This window comes from Diaporthe amygdali (assembly GCF_026229845.1).
Source record: "Diaporthe amygdali strain CAA958 chromosome Unknown NODE_39_length_394161_cov_64_078529, whole genome shotgun sequence".
NCBI lineage: Eukaryota > Fungi > Ascomycota > Sordariomycetes > Diaporthales > Diaporthaceae > Diaporthe > Diaporthe amygdali.
In genome coordinates, this window is record NW_026517059.1 from 25,536 (window position 1) to 43,736 (window position 18,201).

General features: G+C 51.5%; 8 protein-coding genes across 8 annotated transcripts; 6 read left to right on the forward strand and 2 right to left on the reverse strand.

Annotated features, from left to right (window-relative positions):
* Window positions 1-455: 455 nt before the first annotated feature.
* Window positions 456-782, forward strand: J7T55_000122 (uncharacterized protein; the record flags this gene model as incomplete). Its single annotated transcript, XM_053133728.1, has 1 exon — window positions 456-782. The coding sequence occupies one exon, from the start codon at window positions 456-458 to the stop codon at window positions 780-782; it is 327 nt and encodes a 108-aa protein (XP_052988320.1).
* A 626-nt stretch (window positions 783-1,408) lies between these two features.
* J7T55_000123 (uncharacterized protein) lies at window positions 1,409-2,144 on the forward strand (the record flags this gene model as incomplete). The annotated part of the gene is made up of 2 exons (XM_053133729.1): window positions 1,409-1,465; window positions 1,656-2,144. The coding sequence occupies 2 exons, from the start codon at window positions 1,409-1,411 to the stop codon at window positions 2,142-2,144; spliced, it is 546 nt and encodes a 181-aa protein (XP_052988321.1).
* Window positions 2,145-2,731: 587 nt separating this feature from the next.
* J7T55_000124 (uncharacterized protein) lies at window positions 2,732-4,173 on the forward strand (the record flags this gene model as incomplete). Its single annotated transcript, XM_053133730.1, has 2 exons — window positions 2,732-2,923; window positions 3,004-4,173. The coding sequence occupies 2 exons, from the start codon at window positions 2,732-2,734 to the stop codon at window positions 4,171-4,173; spliced, it is 1,362 nt and encodes a 453-aa protein (XP_052988322.1).
* Window positions 4,174-4,294: 121 nt separating this feature from the next.
* J7T55_000125 (uncharacterized protein) lies at window positions 4,295-5,403 on the reverse strand (the record flags this gene model as incomplete). The annotated part of the gene is made up of 2 exons (XM_053133731.1): window positions 4,295-4,788; window positions 4,878-5,403. 2 exons carry the CDS (start codon window positions 5,401-5,403, stop codon window positions 4,295-4,297), a joined length of 1,020 nt encoding a protein of 339 aa, XP_052988323.1.
* A 2,071-nt stretch (window positions 5,404-7,474) lies between these two features.
* J7T55_000126 (uncharacterized protein) lies at window positions 7,475-8,852 on the forward strand (the record flags this gene model as incomplete). The annotated part of the gene is made up of 2 exons (XM_053133732.1): window positions 7,475-8,433; window positions 8,504-8,852. 2 exons carry the CDS (start codon window positions 7,475-7,477, stop codon window positions 8,850-8,852), a joined length of 1,308 nt encoding a protein of 435 aa, XP_052988324.1.
* A 1,551-nt stretch (window positions 8,853-10,403) lies between these two features.
* J7T55_000127 (uncharacterized protein) lies at window positions 10,404-12,098 on the forward strand (the record flags this gene model as incomplete). Its single annotated transcript, XM_053133733.1, has 1 exon — window positions 10,404-12,098. One exon carries the CDS (start codon window positions 10,404-10,406, stop codon window positions 12,096-12,098), a length of 1,695 nt encoding a protein of 564 aa, XP_052988325.1.
* A 760-nt stretch (window positions 12,099-12,858) lies between these two features.
* Window positions 12,859-13,700, reverse strand: J7T55_000128 (uncharacterized protein; the record flags this gene model as incomplete). The annotated part of the gene is made up of 3 exons (XM_053133734.1): window positions 12,859-13,186; window positions 13,244-13,536; window positions 13,590-13,700. The coding sequence occupies 3 exons, from the start codon at window positions 13,698-13,700 to the stop codon at window positions 12,859-12,861; spliced, it is 732 nt and encodes a 243-aa protein (XP_052988326.1).
* Window positions 13,701-16,965: 3,265 nt separating this feature from the next.
* On the forward strand, window positions 16,966-17,472 carry J7T55_000129 (uncharacterized protein; the record flags this gene model as incomplete). Its single annotated transcript, XM_053133736.1, has 1 exon — window positions 16,966-17,472. The coding sequence occupies one exon, from the start codon at window positions 16,966-16,968 to the stop codon at window positions 17,470-17,472; it is 507 nt and encodes a 168-aa protein (XP_052988327.1).
* Window positions 17,473-18,201: the final 729 nt, after the last annotated feature.

Here is an 18,201-nt window from a genome sequence, read left to right on the forward strand (position 1 = left end):
GAGCTGAAGATGCCATCTCTTCATCTTTGTGAGACCCGAGGAGCAGCTGATGCGGACGCAAGCCATGGATTCTCGCGCCGCTGACTGTGAAGCGAGAATACGAGCGCTTCAGGTCAGCTTATAGTCCTCAGTTTAACGTTGCATTCTTTCAGCTCGCACTGGGCATGATCGAGCACTGTGCTTTCTGCCTTGCGGCCGCCTACTCGCCACCATTATTCACAAAGAGGGCCGGTTGGAATCAACGTATAAAGCGGGAGGATTCTGCACCTGCATCTGTGGCTCACCGCATCGTCAAGTTCCCTCATCACTTGTCTCTGTTCAACACGAGTTACAACCCCGGGGTAAATCCTTCTCCGTAGATTAGTCTTTGCTGTGCAGATTTTGCTGACAGTGTCTTCAGAATAAGCGCAGCTCGTCGAAAAGTCCCGAGACATCTACCATAAAAACGACCGAGAATGAAGGCCATTTCCCTGCTCGCCGCTATTCTGCCCGCTGCATCAGCAGTGGACTGGACTCTCACCGGGTACGAATCAGACAACTGCGATAGCACGACTGCTGTCTATGAGAACGGATCTGATGGAGTAAACTTCACCTGCTATTCGTTCGGTGAAACGGTTCACAGCGCGGACTTCGAAGGCAACAACTTCTGGTGTTTGTATCTGTATGGGGACGGGGGGTGCCAGGATGAGACCAAGTACCTAGCAACTGGAGCGACGGGCTGCCAAGTCGGCGACTGGGGGAGCTACTCGTTTGCCATCCCGTCCCATGGCTTTCCTTGTTAAGTGAATGGGGTGATGATTACCTCACGCCCCAGGGGCACAGGAAGGATTGAAGCTTGGGCCATGATAGTTCGGGTCGCCATGAGTTTCTGTCAAGGGCCATAGACTCCCAAAGAAAAGATTTACTTTCAGCAATCAAGTAAACCCGCCTTTGGCTCATTTAGTTGCTCAATCATCCACGCAGAACAAGTCCTTCAGTGTGAAATTGCTCTTCATGTGGTCTGAATATGGTCGCCGATGTCCCTTCATGCCGGACTATACTTCACCGGGCACACCATGCCCATTGTGCCGCATCCTCACTCATCGTAGATTCCAGTGCCCAGTTCATCTCAGAAAAAGTACCAGAAAACAAGTTGATTTGCACCAAAATTGGTTGATGCTCACGGCGCTGTGATTATACGTGCCGTTTGTTTTGCAAGGTTGAGGTCAATAGGGCAGGAAAAAAGGCGGGCCTGTTTCAAGGGTCTAACCCTGTGCTTGTAGGTGGTGCCACCCAAGTATGTTTGCAGGTGCTCATGGGGCACCTTGACGTGACGGGGCACCCCTCAAGTTATCTCCTAGGCTGCATCTTAGATATCTTTTCTGTCGTTCACTGCGATCACCTCACCAACGTCTAGTTGCATCACAAGATGGAAACATCAACCTACATCCTTCTGGCGCTCATCGCCATTTTCTTCGTCTTACCGGTAAGTTTCATTGACCCCGCCTCGTCTGGGCGAGACACGCTGGGGCCCAGCATCCTCGCACACCGTCCTATCAACGCCAACACCAGAGGACGTGGAACTCATCTCTACGGAGGCCTTGCGACAGAGATGCGCCCAACACCACTACGACGGAAGTATTTTCCTGGTGTGATCAAGCTGACACTCCTCACAGGCCCTCCTCAAAGACAACTCGCCCATCCCGGAGACGTCGGGCAACGTGCACAAGATCACCAAGGCGGCCGAGTTCGACGCGCTGCTCAAGTCGACCAGCAACGTGGTGGTCGACTTCTACGCGGACTGGTGCCCTCCCTGCCGCTCGATCGCGCCCATCTTCTCCAAGCTGGCGGACAAGCACGCGCTCAAGGGCCACCTCGCCTTCGCCAAGGTCAACGTTGACCACGTCAACGACATCGCCGGCCGCTACGGCGTGTCCGCGATGCCGACGTTTGTGTTCTTCGAGGGGACCAAGCCCACGCCCGTGCAGGTCAAGCTGGCCAAGTCTAGCCCCTCTGCGGTGATGGTAGATGGGGGTGTTGAGAGGATCCGGGGCGCTGACCCGATGACGCTTACGGCTGTGACGCTGGCTCTGTATGACAAGGTTAAGGGTGCTGCTGGTATTACCGATGCCGCTGCTGGTGATGAGAAAGCGGCCGAGTCCTAGAGGATGTGCAAAGGGCTATGTCTGCGGCAGCAGGGCGGATTTGCCGCGTCTAGGCCGCCGTATAGGCCTGGTATGAAGTGGCCACAGGCACTCGGATCCGAGGTAGTGGGGTCCGGACTTGACGGGCATGGGAATGGTGCCGTCAAGCCCGTTCCCCCATTCTGGATGTCACCGTGAGGCATGTTTACCTCGTGGACATCACATAAAGCTATATCTTGAAAAATCGGTTGGCAATTAATCCTCTGATGATGAATGCACAAATACCAGTCCCTAGCGATGCTTAACCTGCGCTCCTGCACTCGAGAGCCTTTTCATGTTTCGCAGGCCCGTTTTCGGGTTGGAGGATCAGTGCACCACACCAGTCCAGTGCTACGCACGGGGCCAGCTCAGGGGCGATCTCCAAAACAACAACCGTTACAGCCAAAATGACAGTGAGCATGGGCAGCTTTGCTCAACAAACAACAGAAGAACACCTTGCTGTAAAGTTCATCTGATCAGAAACAAATCCACATCTGGCCACAAAAAGAATTCCTCACATTGGTTCTCATCGTACTCTTTCTGTGCATTTGTGGTCACCTCCAACAGTCATGGATACATACCAGCTCAACTTTACTGGGCTGCTGGGCCTGTGCGCTGCCCTCTTCATCGCGCAGAGGAGAAAGCCAGCTCAGCCCAAGAAGGATGAAAAGCCGGCGAAATCGAAGAACGATGCCGCATCCAAGCAGAAGGCAGACAGCACAGAAGCATCTCAATGGCCATTCCTCGTGGTCTTCGCCTTGGTGATGGGCTCAGACTGGCTACAGGCAAGACAGCTCGCCTAGCTCGCTCGCGGAACACAAAGGCTAACTTTCCCACCCAGGGCCCATTCCTCTACTCGCTGTATAGGGAGGAGCACGGCGTCTCCTCAGGTATGGTCTCAACGCTCTTCACCACCGGCTTCCTCTCCGGTGCCGTCTCGGCCTACGCCACCGGCACCCTCGCGGACCGGCACGGGCGCCGGCTGGCCTGCCTGGTCTTCTGCGTCGCCTACGCCCTGAGCTGCGCCCTGACCATGGTGCCCTCGCTGCCGCTGCTCTTCGCCGGCCGCGTCCTGGGCGGCGTCAGCACCAGCCTGCTCTTCAGCGTCTTCGAGAGCTGGATGGTCACTGACTTCCACGCGCGCCACCTCGCCGACAAGGGCGGCGACCTCTCGCGCACCTTTGGCGTCATGAGCACCCTGAACAGCGTCGTCGCCATCGCCAGCGGCGTGTTCAGCGAGTGGGTCGTCGGTGTCTCGGGCACGCGCAAGGCCCCCTTCGCTGCGGCTGTGGCCTTGCTGGCGGTGGCGTTTTGGCTGATTGCTACGCAGTGGGAGGAGAACTACGGTGACGCCGCCAAGGACGGCAAGGCTAAGAAGGACGACAAGCAGGAGGCAGCCCCGCGCCCGAAGCTGTGGGATATGCTCAAGGACCCACGCCTTGTGTGCCTCGGCCTGTCGTCTACCATGTTCGAAGGCTCAATGTACCTGTTCGTCTTCATGTGGGGCCCCGCGCTGCAGTCCGCGAACGCGTACGAGTCGACCACCTCGGGGGCAGCGAGCACCGGCCTGCCGTACGGCATCATTTTCGCAAGCTTCATGGCCTCGGTGCTCGCCGCGTCGCTGATGTTCAACATCGCCATGGACAACAAGCTGCTCAAGTACACGTACCTTCTCGGCGGAATCCTGGCCGTGGCCGATCTCGTCTTCTACCTGCTCGAGCAGCCCCGCTCCGAGCAGCTCACTTTTTGGCTATTTTGCCTCTTCGAGGCCTGTGTTGGTATGTACTGGCCGTGCATGGGCTATCTCAAGGGCCAGCTCATCGAGGACGGCATGCGCGCCCAGTTGTATGGCATCTTGAGGGTGCCGTTGAACGTGTTTGTGGTGGTTTCTCTGTATTTTACCGGTGATGGGGATGCCTACGCCAAGGTCTTTGCTGTGTGCTCGAGGCTGTTGCTTGTGTCCATTGGGGCTCTCTACGCGATGATCATGAATGAGGACGAGCTTCCGTAACAGGCATGGGAGATACATTGCATGGTTTAAGATTGCTGGATAGCTTCCACTTTGACATCTGACGATGGTCTGAAGATGAATTGATTAATGCATTTAGAAAAACACTCCCAATCATGGTCAACTATGAATCCGCTTTCAGGCCGTCCATAACAACTCCAACAAAAACCATCAAAACGGCCGCGTAAGCCAGTGTCGCCGCAAATACCGCTTCCAGCGTCTCCAGAGCCGCCACCATTACCAAACCAAACATTACCACACACCCTGTGGTGACTCCTAGCTGCAGATAAAGATTTTGATTCAGAACCAGGAGCCACATAGGCCCAATGAGGAAGGCAGCCCCAACGAGCGTGCTCGCGATGCGTGACCATAGGGCTCGTCTAAACGTCTCCCCACGTGTCCCACCTATGGGTCTCATCACACTCTCGCCATCCTCCCACGGTCCTGTGGCTAGCGCCTCCGGCTGGAGGTGCGTGAAATCGGCTACCGTCTTTCCCAAGCGAATGGCGACTCTATCAAGGAGAATCTTCTCTTGAAAGCGTTCACTAGAAACTCTGAAAGGGTCGTGGCGTTGTCCGGCAAACCGGCCCATGTACTCGTGGTCGTGAACGGCTTGCACTGGTGACAGGAATAATTGTATGAGAAAAGCACAACTTGCACTAGGTAGCCGCACAATGCTTTAAATAGGAGGGGCATAGGGAACGCACCGTAGTCATGTAGGGCGGGGCCCAAATCAGAAAGCACGCCCTTGCTGATACCGTGGTCATTATCAAATCCCGCCGAAAGAGCGAGCCAAGTAACTCGCGCTTGCAACAACCGCATGTGCATTCGCTGAACATCTGCTAAATTAAGACAGAAACCATATTCACAACCTTCGTCGTAGCTCTTCCTGCCTTTGCGTAAGCGATGAAGCCATCGGGGCCCATTCCAGCCACGGTTGATGACCAGGTTGATAAAGCCTGGAGTCCCTTCGCGGCGGTTGTCGATGCCACCATTACATTCCCGGTCGTTATCTCTGACCGTGTTCGTGGGCTCCGCTGTATTGTTTCGAATGTTCTGTTGAGCTCCTACGCTAGCGTTGCGAGGGGGGTTGCTTGTATGATCACGGCGGATGCGGTAGCTTTCGACGGTCTGCTCCCATAGTGCTTCATCTATTGCTGTTATAGTAGGCCGCTCCCTGCAACAACATAAATTCGACGATGGCCTTTCCTGCGAATTGCTTTCACTCATCATTTTCACAGCCGTCGAGGTTCGTTAGAGTTGGGAGAAGTTGACACAATGCTGCAAGCTGACTCTTAATACCAGCTGATCATCTCTCGCCTGGAGTGCCTGACCCTGTCGGAACGCCAAGCAGCCACAGCACATATCCATTCGATATGAGCATTCGACACTGGCCATCCATCTGCGGTGTAGCCTGAGCCACGTAAATCAGGCAGCAACCCGAGCTGCTGTGTCCAATGCTTCGCATGATCTTCGAGAGGAGCTGGCTCAATGATTTAAAGTCAGGCCCCACCCGGGTCGAAATCACAGCATCTCAAAGCTCCAAGCCGCCTTAAGAATATGATCAAGTTGTGAAAGTATAATATTGCGTTCCATTGTTGAATTGGTGGTTTTAATCTTTTTTAGATTAAGATGGAGTCATCAGATATTGTTATTTTGAAAGTCACACAACACGAAGAAGGGACCAACACGTTTCGCCTAACCTACTTGACCGAGCCGCTGGACACTAAGAAAGCCAGAATCCTACGAGATACGCACTTCAAATATATTCCCAAAACCCTGGCCAAAAAACATTGCCGTCGATATGAGAATAGCAGCATCGTGATTAGCGACCTTGGTATCGATACCTCGAGTCTCAGATCCCCTGCGAGAGGGGAGGCAGGTGCATTTGGGGTCCCACCCATCACCGAGACTCTGCAGGATGATGGAGTGCGATTCGATATCTCAGTGGAGCCCGGGAAGTGTCAACCCAGAGACGAAGTCGACAGGATATTCCGCCTCTGCGTGAATCCATTATCGGAGTGGTACTTGGAAGTTAGAACAAGACTTCCCTTTAGGGTTTGGGAGAGGTATATGATCTCGGCGGATGCTCGGGCATGCATGGAAGTGTCGCCCGAAATGTTTCGGTGTGGGCATGTGACGCTTGGGTTGCGAGGCAAGGCAATGAGTTTCTGGCTGAGTTGCGGAAGGTTTCTGAAGCATGGGAAGCATAGATACGTTTCCAAGAGGAAGTCGCGGGGAGATTCCACCACCAGCAATTAAGCAGAGTCGTTCTGTCCCTTGAAATGATAGCCGGCTGGTATATGTAAGAGGGCAAATTCAACCAAGCTCCAAATACCACCCTAAGTGGTTCCTGTCAGGCTGGTGACAGGTGGTGCCGTATGTATTTGCTCTCTTGCCAAATGTTCTTCTGCCTTGCCCCCTTCGTTGGCTTCCTTTCACCTTGGGTAGGCCGGACTTCAGGTCGACTCCGGCCGCAGGTCAACACCCGTAGCGCCACCCTACCCAAAACACGACACTTAAGACCTCGAATAGATGAACCCCAGACCGTTAAGCCAACGCATATATTGAAGAAGCTTGCGACGTTCCATTGACCCAGGACGAAGACTCAAAGGCAGGTCAGCACGCAAAATACGCTGAACGCCATGACATGCTGAAATCATGCAGCTAATCCGGGATATCCGTTCTCTCTCACTGTATTCCTACCCCTCCTGGCCGGACTGCTATCATCTGGTTCTCAGTGATTCATTTCGGTTGGAAACTCAATGGAAGAGCTAGGGACTGGTACTAGGTGCAGGTAGGATTGGTCGCATAGGAGCTCGAATCGTTGCTGTAACCCTCACACGCGGCTGCGGCCCTAACAAATGTGCCTGTTGTTGTTAGACTGAGTCCACGCCAAGGATTTCGGGATATTTCCTGCTTCTAGTGAGCCTTCACATCCCACTCGATGCAATGGATGACCTCATCAGGATTTCAGCTTGCGGCTCCCTTGATATCTAAGACAGCTAGCCGCCAAGCTAAGTCCGGGTTTAAGTTAACCTCTCAGCTCCGGATTCCGTACTCTGCGTCTTGTCTCACGATAATTGGCTACGCTATCATTCAATATTCTCCCGTCTTATATTGATGGCATGATGGCGTGCATTAAGTTGTCAAAAATTGCTACGCAGCGAGGAGTATCAAATGGACCACTGCACTGCCCCCAGGTATAAAATCGATTAAGCACCCCTTGCCCATTCTGATCGTCATAAGTCACCCATCTCTTCCGAATACCAGGTATACGACTCATGACAATTCCAAAACCACCATGGCACCTCTTGAAATCCTCGTAGTCGGCTGCTCCATAGCTGGCCCAACTTTGGCAACCTTCCTGCTTCTCTCCTCCCTCCCAGCCTCCCAAAAGCCACACATCACCATCCTGGAGCGCTCTCCGGCCCTGCGTACGGATGGTCAGAACATCGACGTCCGCGGCGCCGGCGTGACTCTTATACGACATCTAGGCCTCGAAGCCGCCGTACGGGCCTCAACCACGGGCGAGGAGGGTGTGCAGTTTGTTGATAGCAACAACACCGTCTGGGGGCAGTCTGCGGCCGACAAAACGGGACGGTATCAGACGCCCACGAGCGATATTGAAATTCTAAGGGGACGGCTATCCGAGCTGCTCTGGAAACGGAGTAAGGGCGTCAGTGACGAGGTTGTGAGGGAAGGTGGTAAAGGATTAGAGTATTTGTTTGGGGATTGTCTTGATGAGATCGAGCAGGATGGGGACAAGATCAATGTGCACTTCGCAAAGAGCGGGCAGCGGCGGACGTTCGATCTAGTGGTCGGGGCGGATGGGCTTCAGAGCCGGACGCGGAGTATGGTCTGGGGCAGTGACAGCGAGGAGGACCGAGTAAGGAAGCTGGGCATGTATGCGGCTTTCTTCAGCATGCCAAAGGGACAGACGGATTCCCAGTGGCGTCGATGGTTCCATGCCCCTGGCAGGAGGGGAATAATGATACGACCGGACGAGCAGAGGAAAAGAACGACGGTGTTGATGACCGTCATAAAAGACCGTGACGAGAGGCTGCCTAGGCTTGCGGGCAAGCGGGATGCCGTCCAGGCGCAGAAGGATATCATGGCGGAATATTTCCAGGGCGCTGGATGGGAATCCGAGAGGATCATCGAAGAGATGATGACTACGAAAGACTTCTACTACGACATGGTAGGACAGGTTAAGATGGACAAGTGGAGCAAGGGCAGGGTCGTGCTGATCGGTGACGCGGGGTGAGCTTTACTTCCTCCGGCCGGCATTTGACAACTTCCTTCGTGATTCACTCAGCTAACAGACAACCAGGTATTGCGCATCTCCCATCTCCGGAATGGGCACAACGCTGGCTCTCACTGGCGCATACAATCTTGCCGGCGCGATCCTGCGGCATCCAGATGACCTCACTGCAGCATTCGCCCAGTACGAGGCAACGACACGTCCCGTCGTGGACCGCGCCCAGAAGCTCGCCCCCGGTATGCCGCGCCTGGTCAACCCGGAGACTGCTTGGGGAATCTCGGTGTTGCATTGGTTCGGCTATCTCATGTGGATCTCCAGACTTCAGGTCCTGCTGTTTGCGCTCGGCGTTGGGCCGCCGGCGAATGCGGTGCCTGTGGAGGATTATGGATTGAGGAAACTGGAGGCGCTCGAAGAATGAGAGCGGGCTCTTGATTACGGCAAACAAATTGACAGCAATACTTACAGGCATTGGTTCGTTGAGCAGGCATTTGACCTAGAACAATGTGAGTTGGCATCTGGCTCTTGTTTGTAACTTGACTGTACATCATTGTCACGTATCCATAGCCAACACCATGGCCCTCGGCAAGTACTAGTGTGTATTATGTGATAAATATCCTCTCAATTCGAAGATCCCTCCAACAAATACACCTCATGTGCTTCCATCGCATGTACTCATGTCCCTGAAACTATCATCGCATGGGCTTCCATCGCAGGGCCTCCCGTCTGAGTGTTCCCGTCCTACCACCACAATCTCAGTGGCTCCCATCCTAACAAACAGGCACGTTACTACCAGATGCTGCCAGACGCATACGATACTGGGCATGTGGGGGTAACAGTGAGCTTGACATACTAGGACTGAGTGTTCAGCAGATAGGAAGACCCAGAATTATCTATGAGACGCGTCCCAGGACAGAATTCGACTCGTTCTCGTCGAAAAGAAATCAAACCACCTGTTATTGATGGAAAGATTGCTTGTGTGACTTATCAGACCTCTGAAGAGCATGCTTTCACCAGCCTTGAATGCTCTAATGGTTGATGAGCATTGACACAGGTTGGACATCCACAAGTGCAATTGTTTGGACAAGTACGCCATCTTTGGGTCGTGGCCATATTATGAGGCACTAATTTGCAATGTCTGTTCAATCTCTGCTGGCAAGTACAGCCTAGAGCTATACATCTTCGCAATTTCATTTCATAAGGTGATGTCGGAGTTCCTATCTTGTTTGCGGCGCTGCCAAAGTGAAATTAACAAACAATCAATCTTTCAACTCACAAATTGTGTTCCCAACAAGTTGGACTCCTTCCTTGTCCCTGCCTCTAAACGTGACGATATCTCAACATTTGATCCTTCACTACACCGGACTTCCTCTCCTTCTGCCATTACAGCCGCCTTGCCACACAACCGACCTTGGAATCGACTACTCTTTCTCCCAAATCACTCACCAGGCTGTCTCTCATCTTGACCCTGGCAAGTTGTATCCCCTCCCCTCCACTCCTTTGCCCCTAAGAAGCAAGACGCCTCGGGTCAGGGCAAGGCCGTGGAAGAGCATGGCCCTGGAAAGCGGCGACTCCTACCACAATTATCAGTGAGTGGCCTTCCCTTACAAAACTACATCATCTGTGAAGTCTTTTGACGACACCCTGCCATGCCTCTGATTTCTTCGCAAACACCATAATCACCATCTTCAAAGCGGATACAGAACTCAGCGCTTCATCGAGCTCGTGAGCGTTCAAATCGCGTCAGACCTATCCAAGGCGCATAGACTCTGGGGTCAGCCGCGACCTCAATCATCTTGTGCTTCCTTTACAAACAACCATCCCACATTTCCTTCCACAGCCCGCAAACAGTCCATTCCACACCATTAATGATCATTTTTGGGCCCTTCGACGCGAATATCTCGCTCCCCTGCAAAACACCTAGCTAACCGGGGCTATAATGTCTCTTAGAAGCCTTTCGTCCGAAGAAACCATGGCTTTGGGACCTTGTGCCGAGGCTGCGAAATTCTCTGGCCATGACAACGACGAGACTGCCTCTGATGAGGCTGATGACCACGGCGGGCCATCGTTTGTCCAGTACTCAGCTGGTAAGATTGCAGATGACCTTGAAGAGTTGAAGGGGAATGTTAACAACCCAGCTCCCGTGTCCCAAAACGGGACTGCTCTACAGACAGGACGTCTTCTCCCTCGTGGCCAGGAATGCGATAAGAAGGCCATCATTAGGAATCCTGCTTTAGGCTCAAGTACGATACTTGACCTCCCGACAGAGTTGCTCCTTCGAATCTTCAGATGGCTTTCGAAGCGGGAGACCTGGTCCGATGCCAATGAGACAAAGTGGAATTTCTCCAGGCTTCCTAATCAAGGCATCAAAAACGTTCGACTCTCTTGCAAGCTCTTCGGAGAGGTTGCCTCGGAATTCCTCATTGACCATGTCAGGATATATGTGTCAGAGCGCTCTCTCGCCCATTTCGAAGAAATTTGCCGTCACCCGCGCATTAGCCGATGTATACGCGCAGTTGAGGTCTGTCTTGCGCAATACGACATCGCCATGGCCAACGATCTCGCTCTATTCACTGGGGACTTCATCGACGAGCTGGACCGACAAAGGTCCGGAACCCCTGAGGAGATATATAAGGCTCAGGCTATTGCCAATACATGGCGCAGAGCTTTGAAGGCATATGAATCTGGACATTACATTACATTGGATAACTTTGGCACCGAAGCGATCGGCTACATCAAAGCTCTCGAAGAAGGTTATGACGGCTATTGTCATAACTACGAAAAGCAGCAAATTTTGCTTCAAGAAGGCAGCTTCACTAGCAGACTTGCGGCAGCGATGGCAGAACTGCAACAAGCAAAGCACCTTGAAGTGTCTGACTGGGACTTCGTTCACTGGGGACATCACTGGCAAGGAAATCGACGCCTGGACGTTTCCAACAACAGCTCACTGAGTCATAGCTTGTCCAACTGGCGCATTCCATTCAGTGAGGTCCAGGGGTACGAACTTTTGCCCACAATCCCGGATCTCCTGTGCAAGTTGCACCCCGCTGGAAGGAGCATTACCTCGCTCAGCTTTGATATCTCACGCTCGTTCAACGACTCATATCTCCAGTTCTCTTTACCTGAACATCAGCAAGAGCAACTAAGTCTTGCTTTGAAGGAACTGAGATCCTTCAGATTCGAGCACCGCGGTATCATAGCATTGACCCCGAAGGCATTCCGGGCATTGTCATGCTTCTTGAACGCTTGTTTGAAATCTAACAAGCTTGAATGCCTCGTGATTAACGCAGGACATTGGTCAGAGCACAGCACAAGCCTAATCAGCACGCGGTCGTGGCCAAAGTTGAGGCACGTGGTGCTGGAGCGATTCGGAATCACTGAGCGCGATCTCGATCTCCTAACTGAAGCCAGCCCGTCCTGGACAGAAGGACAGCTGGTTCTTGACGAAATACGCCTCGTGAGCGGCACATGGGCCAGCGTCCTCGATGTATTGCGCCAAAGGCGCATTCGCTTGAGCCTAGGCTACTCAGGAGGCGCGGAGTGCGATACACGTGGTCACACCTGGGCCTGCGACATTTTTTGCAAGCGCGATGATGGTCATGGACCTAGTCTTGCCGAGCTCTATGTCCGGGGTGAGGACATGCCTAATCCCATCCAACCCCTCTGAGCACGATACGTGACAAAATGATGTGCCTCGGCGGGATCCATAAGGACGATCCCCCTGAAGACGAGGGCTGCATCGATGGGGCCATTGAAAGGGAGTCTCTGGAGGACTGATATTATGAGCATTGATCCGAAGATCGCCTCGAGTCGGAAGACATTTAGAGGATGGCTGAGCGGAATAGCAGCGAAAACGTTCGGGACTGAAGAAAGAAGCTGGTCTGAACGCAATAGTAACTCTACATCATCAAAAGATGCGGAGTACGCGTTGGGTCGAATTGACTTTGGTGGAACTGAGATCAGCTCAGTCGACAAGACAGCTCATGCTGCTCCTTGAGACATTAAAATCGAGACACTACATATTGTATAAACACAAAGTTTTTTGGCAACCACGCTATTAGTGGGACTTAAAATTCGTGTATGATGCTCCTTACCAAGGACACGATAAGATGCCACTAATCTGGCACATCACAGAGTCGAAAAGGTGTTGTCAAGACATCACCAATGCTTGGCTTTGCATCAGAAATACATCATGATAACAAGTTGAGTTTCCTAAGGCTAGTTTTGGGCCATTCCTCTAAATTTATTCGGGCAAGTGTACCAGCTTGCTGCTGCATGACCATGCCGCCCGGCGGCAGAGCCCTCCAATGAGCCTCCCACTACCCTTTACCAGAGGCATGCTTTGACTTGCTATTTCCTTCTCGAATTTTTCTTACGTGAATCCTAGGGCTTGCCATATCATTGCTCAGTTGCTTCAAAAATTCAGTTTACATGTCTTGTTGCAACGAATCCTGCTCATTGCTCCTGGTTATCCCACCCACGGACACCGCAGACAGACATCTGTCATCCAGAGCGGTTCCAGGCATCTCAACCACCATCCTGACATCGTCTACCTCCTGTGGAGCTTCATGTGTGAGAACCTCGGATGGAAACCGATGTACTTCTGCAGCAAGACCAGACGTCAAGAGCAGCTTGGAGCTTGGCTGTAGATGCGGTGGCGCGGGAGCTGTTGCGGGGATGACTGGTATCCCGAGAGCTTTGTACGCGCGACGTACTTCTAAATAAGCAAATATGAAGAGTGCGAAATGGCATACCCTGGAAGCGGGTCAGTCATGTCAATTGCGACAACTCAGGGTTGTTCTAAGCTCATACGAGGCGACCAATGCCATACCACCCCACATGAACACTGAGCTCAACCACAAAAGCATGGTTGTCACTTCGGGCCAGTCTGACGGGTACTCCAGTTCAAACGTGTCTTCTAACCATTCTACCATGAACGGTCGATTTCTCTCCGTGAGGACGAGCATTGGAATTGCAAGTGCAAATCCAGCAGCTCCGAGAAGCAGGTTGCAAATCAGATGGCTTGATGCAGAGAAACCAGTAGCTGTGCTGTTCATAGCAGTTTTGAAGAACTCTGCTGACTGCCAGACGAGACTAAGAAGTGGCTGTGAAGTTTTCAACTACCGTACGATGTTTTCAAGATCTTGTTTTTACTTACGCAAGGTAGACCATACAAAGGGGGAGGAAAATAGACCCACCAATAGAAGTCGTCCCGCGGCCCTGCCGCCCAAGCTAGCGATATCGCTGTTGATGTCAAAGAAGCAAGCATTACGACTGATCCAAGAGCAGTTTTGGCCGATTGCGATCTAGTCCCTGATACTTTTGATGGGGTGGGATTCGATACCTCCGAACCTCCCATGCGAATCTTGAATATGTTGGACGGCGCCATCTAGTGTAAAGTTCGTGGAAGTTCTGAGCGAAAGATCAAAAGAGCGCTTGTGACATCGGCGAATTTGGACTGGAAGGATCAGGAGTCTTCAATATTAATATCAGGAGGTGTTTTAAAACTCATGTCCCCTATGGCTTTTTGATTGAAATGGTTATCGGAAGTCAAAACGCCAAAGTTTATTTCATCGGTTGTCCGAGGGCCTGTTTCCTGGTTTGATTGGACCTGTCTCTGGCGAGTTGCATGTTAAAATGCTTCCTATCATGTTACTACTTCATGCGTGGAGCAAACTGCATGACTGTCGTGTTTGTGTCGGAGCTTTTATTTCTTGTTCGGCACGTATTTGTGGTGATACATGTTTGCCCGGCTCTTGTAAACTCGAGATACTTAGCACTACAAATTTAATTATCGAAAAGTTTTCAACAGAAGGAAAACAGACACTGCCAGATCACACGTGAATCCATTACGATGGATGATATGGCAAGCCATTCACGAATCGCGACCATCAACTAGACCCAGACTTGGGCGGAATTAAGTGTCAGGTGAGAAATACTGGACACTTCTACAAATAACAAGATCATTGGATTCTTCGTAGCTCGATAAGTCCGGTTGTACTTCTCTTTGTCATCCTGTGGTATCAACAGATGATCCTGTCAATGCCGAAGATTTGTGTAGATTCAATTTATGACACCCAAAATTGTGGCACGTATCAGAATGGCTCTACATATTGCCTGTGTTGTGATCCTGAAGGCTTTGTATCACCCATAGACAGCCAACTTCCGTCCTCCAGTCACACAGATCGACTGCTATCAACAATTAGCCCGTATTTCAGGCATCAGATTGTCGTACTTGATGGGGTTCGTACGACCCATCTCAGCGAACCCCCACTTAGTCAATACTGGACCAGGTTTTGAGATCTCATGGCAGATGCCAGCTGAACACTTTGAATAGATGACTGATCTTTCCCGTCAGCTCTTTGTTCAGGAAGAGTATCTGTAAATCGCAAAGTATATTGAGTCAATCTAGGTCTTTCTGATCCCAATGGCGTTCCCCTCGCGGCCACAGAAAGCAGCAAAGGGTGTGGCAGGGAGGACTGGGTCTGGCAAATATGGAATTGTCTGTATTTGGAGTGGGCTTGGTTGTGGTTCTGAGGGCAGAAGGGCCTCAGGGCACCCTATTTAAAGACGTACGACCCCACGTGACTGATCCCTTATTCACTGACCTCTTATTCACTACCGCAATGAGAGACCGGTTGGAATGAGCGCTGATCCATACGCTTCCCTTCCAGACCTCCCTGGCAACACGAGTAGCTCTGTCGATGTCACGCCAGTATAAAGAGGCAGCAAGGCTGATGCGTATGCTATTGGCGCACTTGAGAAAATAATCTTCGTCTCTGAGGACAGAGGTACTATGATGGGGCGCGGAGAACTCAGAGACGGTGTGAACTTGCCAAACTTTGTACTGAATCACAGTCTGTAACTTATGTGACGGACCGTCGATCACTTTGGGCTTGGATTAGTGTTCGTTTTGAGGCTTCTTATTTACTATATTTCTTTCTAGTCCACTCCCAGGCTAAGCTGGTGATATTATTGACAGAGAATGTCTTCAATACTTCATGCTGTATTTGTTCTTGGTATATGTGCTGAGCACTTCCCGAGCGGTTGGCTAGATCTAGAAGTCAAGGTTTTGTCTGTAAGTAAAACAATTCTCATAGAAGGGAGCTGATTCCAAAATTGGAGCGCCACTCTTGAACAACCAGCAATACTCTCCCCCAATCTCAGCTTCCCTGCTGCCCAGAAAAATAGGCTAGCTATCAAGTTTAGTAATAGCCAGCTTGCCAAATAAAAACTGGCGGGCTCGGTGAATGTTTTGGCTCAGATCCGTACTCCATAGCCAAGGTTCGCGAGGAAGATGAGGTCTTCATTGCCAAACATATGAGTTTAGCTTGAAAACTGCTATCCTTGAAACCAATCGCCAGGGCCACATTGGCACCGAGATGGAAAGGAAGGTTCTCTAGTTTTCATCAAAGAATTTCAACCATATCTAAACGCATCACTTCCTTGCGAAGACTTTAAATTCTCAACTACACAATCCTCATGGCTAAAGTCTCTGCAATTATATATCAAGGCCAGGATGTGACGTTCCTCGATGAAATCAGGGAGTTTGAATCCTGTTGCACGCTGTAAAATGTCAGGATCTGACATCTCTATCCCCTTGAGAGACGAGGGAAAGACTCTCTGTATTAAGACTGGCTGGAGCCAATTGAGGGTGACAAAGTGAATTTCGGCTTGGGAGCCTGCGCATAAGACAGTCTCGTTGGAACGGCCGAGAAGTTAACTATAAATAATGAATTGCATCTATCAAATGAGGCTGAATGCGTGATGTAGCTGAGAACTCCTTCAGGATCCAAGCATAAGGAGGCTCGTCGACAGGGTGGCGAAGCTTGGGGCTCAAACTGTTGCCTTGAGTTCGAGGGTCGTCACCTCGCTCGAACAACTCCGATGAGATCAAATCGATGGAGGGCTGTGCGTACTTGTGCCACATGGGGCGGTCGGACTAAAAACAGCCACATAGGTGGCGATGCCGCCAGACAGCAACCGTGCCAGTGTATAACGATGAACTGCTCCAACATCCCCTTCTGCGCAACAAGAATTGAGTCTGTATTAGTAGATGAATGCCTTTGTAAGTCCTTTTTTATAAACAGATGTTTACCCGAAAATAATTGGCATGAGTTTCGGGACTCAGTCCGTCGACATAAGTGATAGTTGTACTAGGGTCGAGTACATCAATAATGGCAGACACTGACGTGAGACTGGGCTGCGCTCACCGAAACGGCCTTGCCAAGAGTAAGCGACATGGTCTCATCCTTAATGTGTGATTTTGTGATACTAAGATATCAGCCAGCTTCGAGCAGTCCGAAGCGCTGAAAGCTGTGCACCTCGCCGTGGGGGCGAAAAGGAAAGACCTGTCTCAAGCTTAATCATAGAAATGAATTGATATAATCGAGCTTTGTCTCTCCTTGAGATCACATTCGTTATACACAAAACGACATGCATTTATGACACTCGCTCGCTTTCTGGAATTACAATATTTTTGAGACCAACCGCGGCGGTACACCGAGGAAACCGCCTTGAAGCCGATAGCACAAATGTTGCCTAAGTTCCAGACGTTCAAGCAAAGGCGCCGTGACAACACTCGGCCAAATGATTTACGGAGTCTTGTCACCCGATTTCTCCATGTCTCTGTTCTCTGGCTTCTCTTCGCCATCTTCGTCGGTGCCAGCACCGGCACCTTCGCCGCGTCCTGGTTCGTCCAGTCCGATGGAGGCAATCGCCTTGACAATGACTTCTACAACCTGCTCAGCCAAGCGTTTCTCACGCTTCTCGCAAGTTACTGCACACTACTGCCAGTCTTGCACGACGCTCTGACGAGAGAACGCTCTCGCGTCCAACTCCCAGTACCCACCGCGGTCTTCTATCTCTCAGTCATTGCAACGATCTGTACGGCCGTGGCGGCGCCCGTCACTTATGCCAAAGTGCGTGAAGACTCCAATCGTGCGAATATCGGCAACACCATGAATTTCGTCTCCAGCTTTTTCGCAGTGGTCACTGCAAGCCAGCTTGCTGGAGGGATTATGCGCATCCGGGAGTATTGAGCCATGAACTTAAGCCGACAGCAACATATACCACTTCAACTGGGAGGATCTGGCCAACAGCGCCATTGTGATGATCACAGTTATTTTGCAGTAGTCTCTTGGGGTTTATAGAGAATGGTATCCATCTTAAATCAATTTATTACCTCTCCAGTCCAAGGATTGACTAGGGCAGTCCGACGGCACATCGTCATCCCTCAGAGAAATCCTGACATGCGATGACGCATAGGGCTTGATAGGCTTTGACATCGCGACCTAAAATTTTAGTCAAGGAACGCGGCGTGATTTGTTCGACGGCTAGGTCGCAGACGGCTTAGCGGGACCTCAGCCTTGCGGACCCCTGATATTAGACGGGAACAAATTTGCAAGCTAGCCTAGCCCCAAGACCGTGAAAGTCAAAAAGGCCGGCGCACCGCGCGCACGTTGTTGTTGAAAGATCATCTTTCGATAATCACCCCACAAGAACAGCCTTCATTGCTCATCTCGAGGGCTTTCACATGCCTTTCCTTCAAGTGCGGAATTTGCCACCGGCCTCTACGGAGGTGATAAAGAATCATGATCCGATCACATGCCTCGATCCGATTTCCGGACATTTTGTTGAGATGATGCCTCGAGCCATTCCGTGCTCCGCCCCTCCGCCCCTCCGCCCTGTCCGCCTGACGTACACAGTACGGCAGCTGTCGTTGAATCAAATGGGGTGACTTCAAATGTTGAAATTCGGAGCGTGCGGCG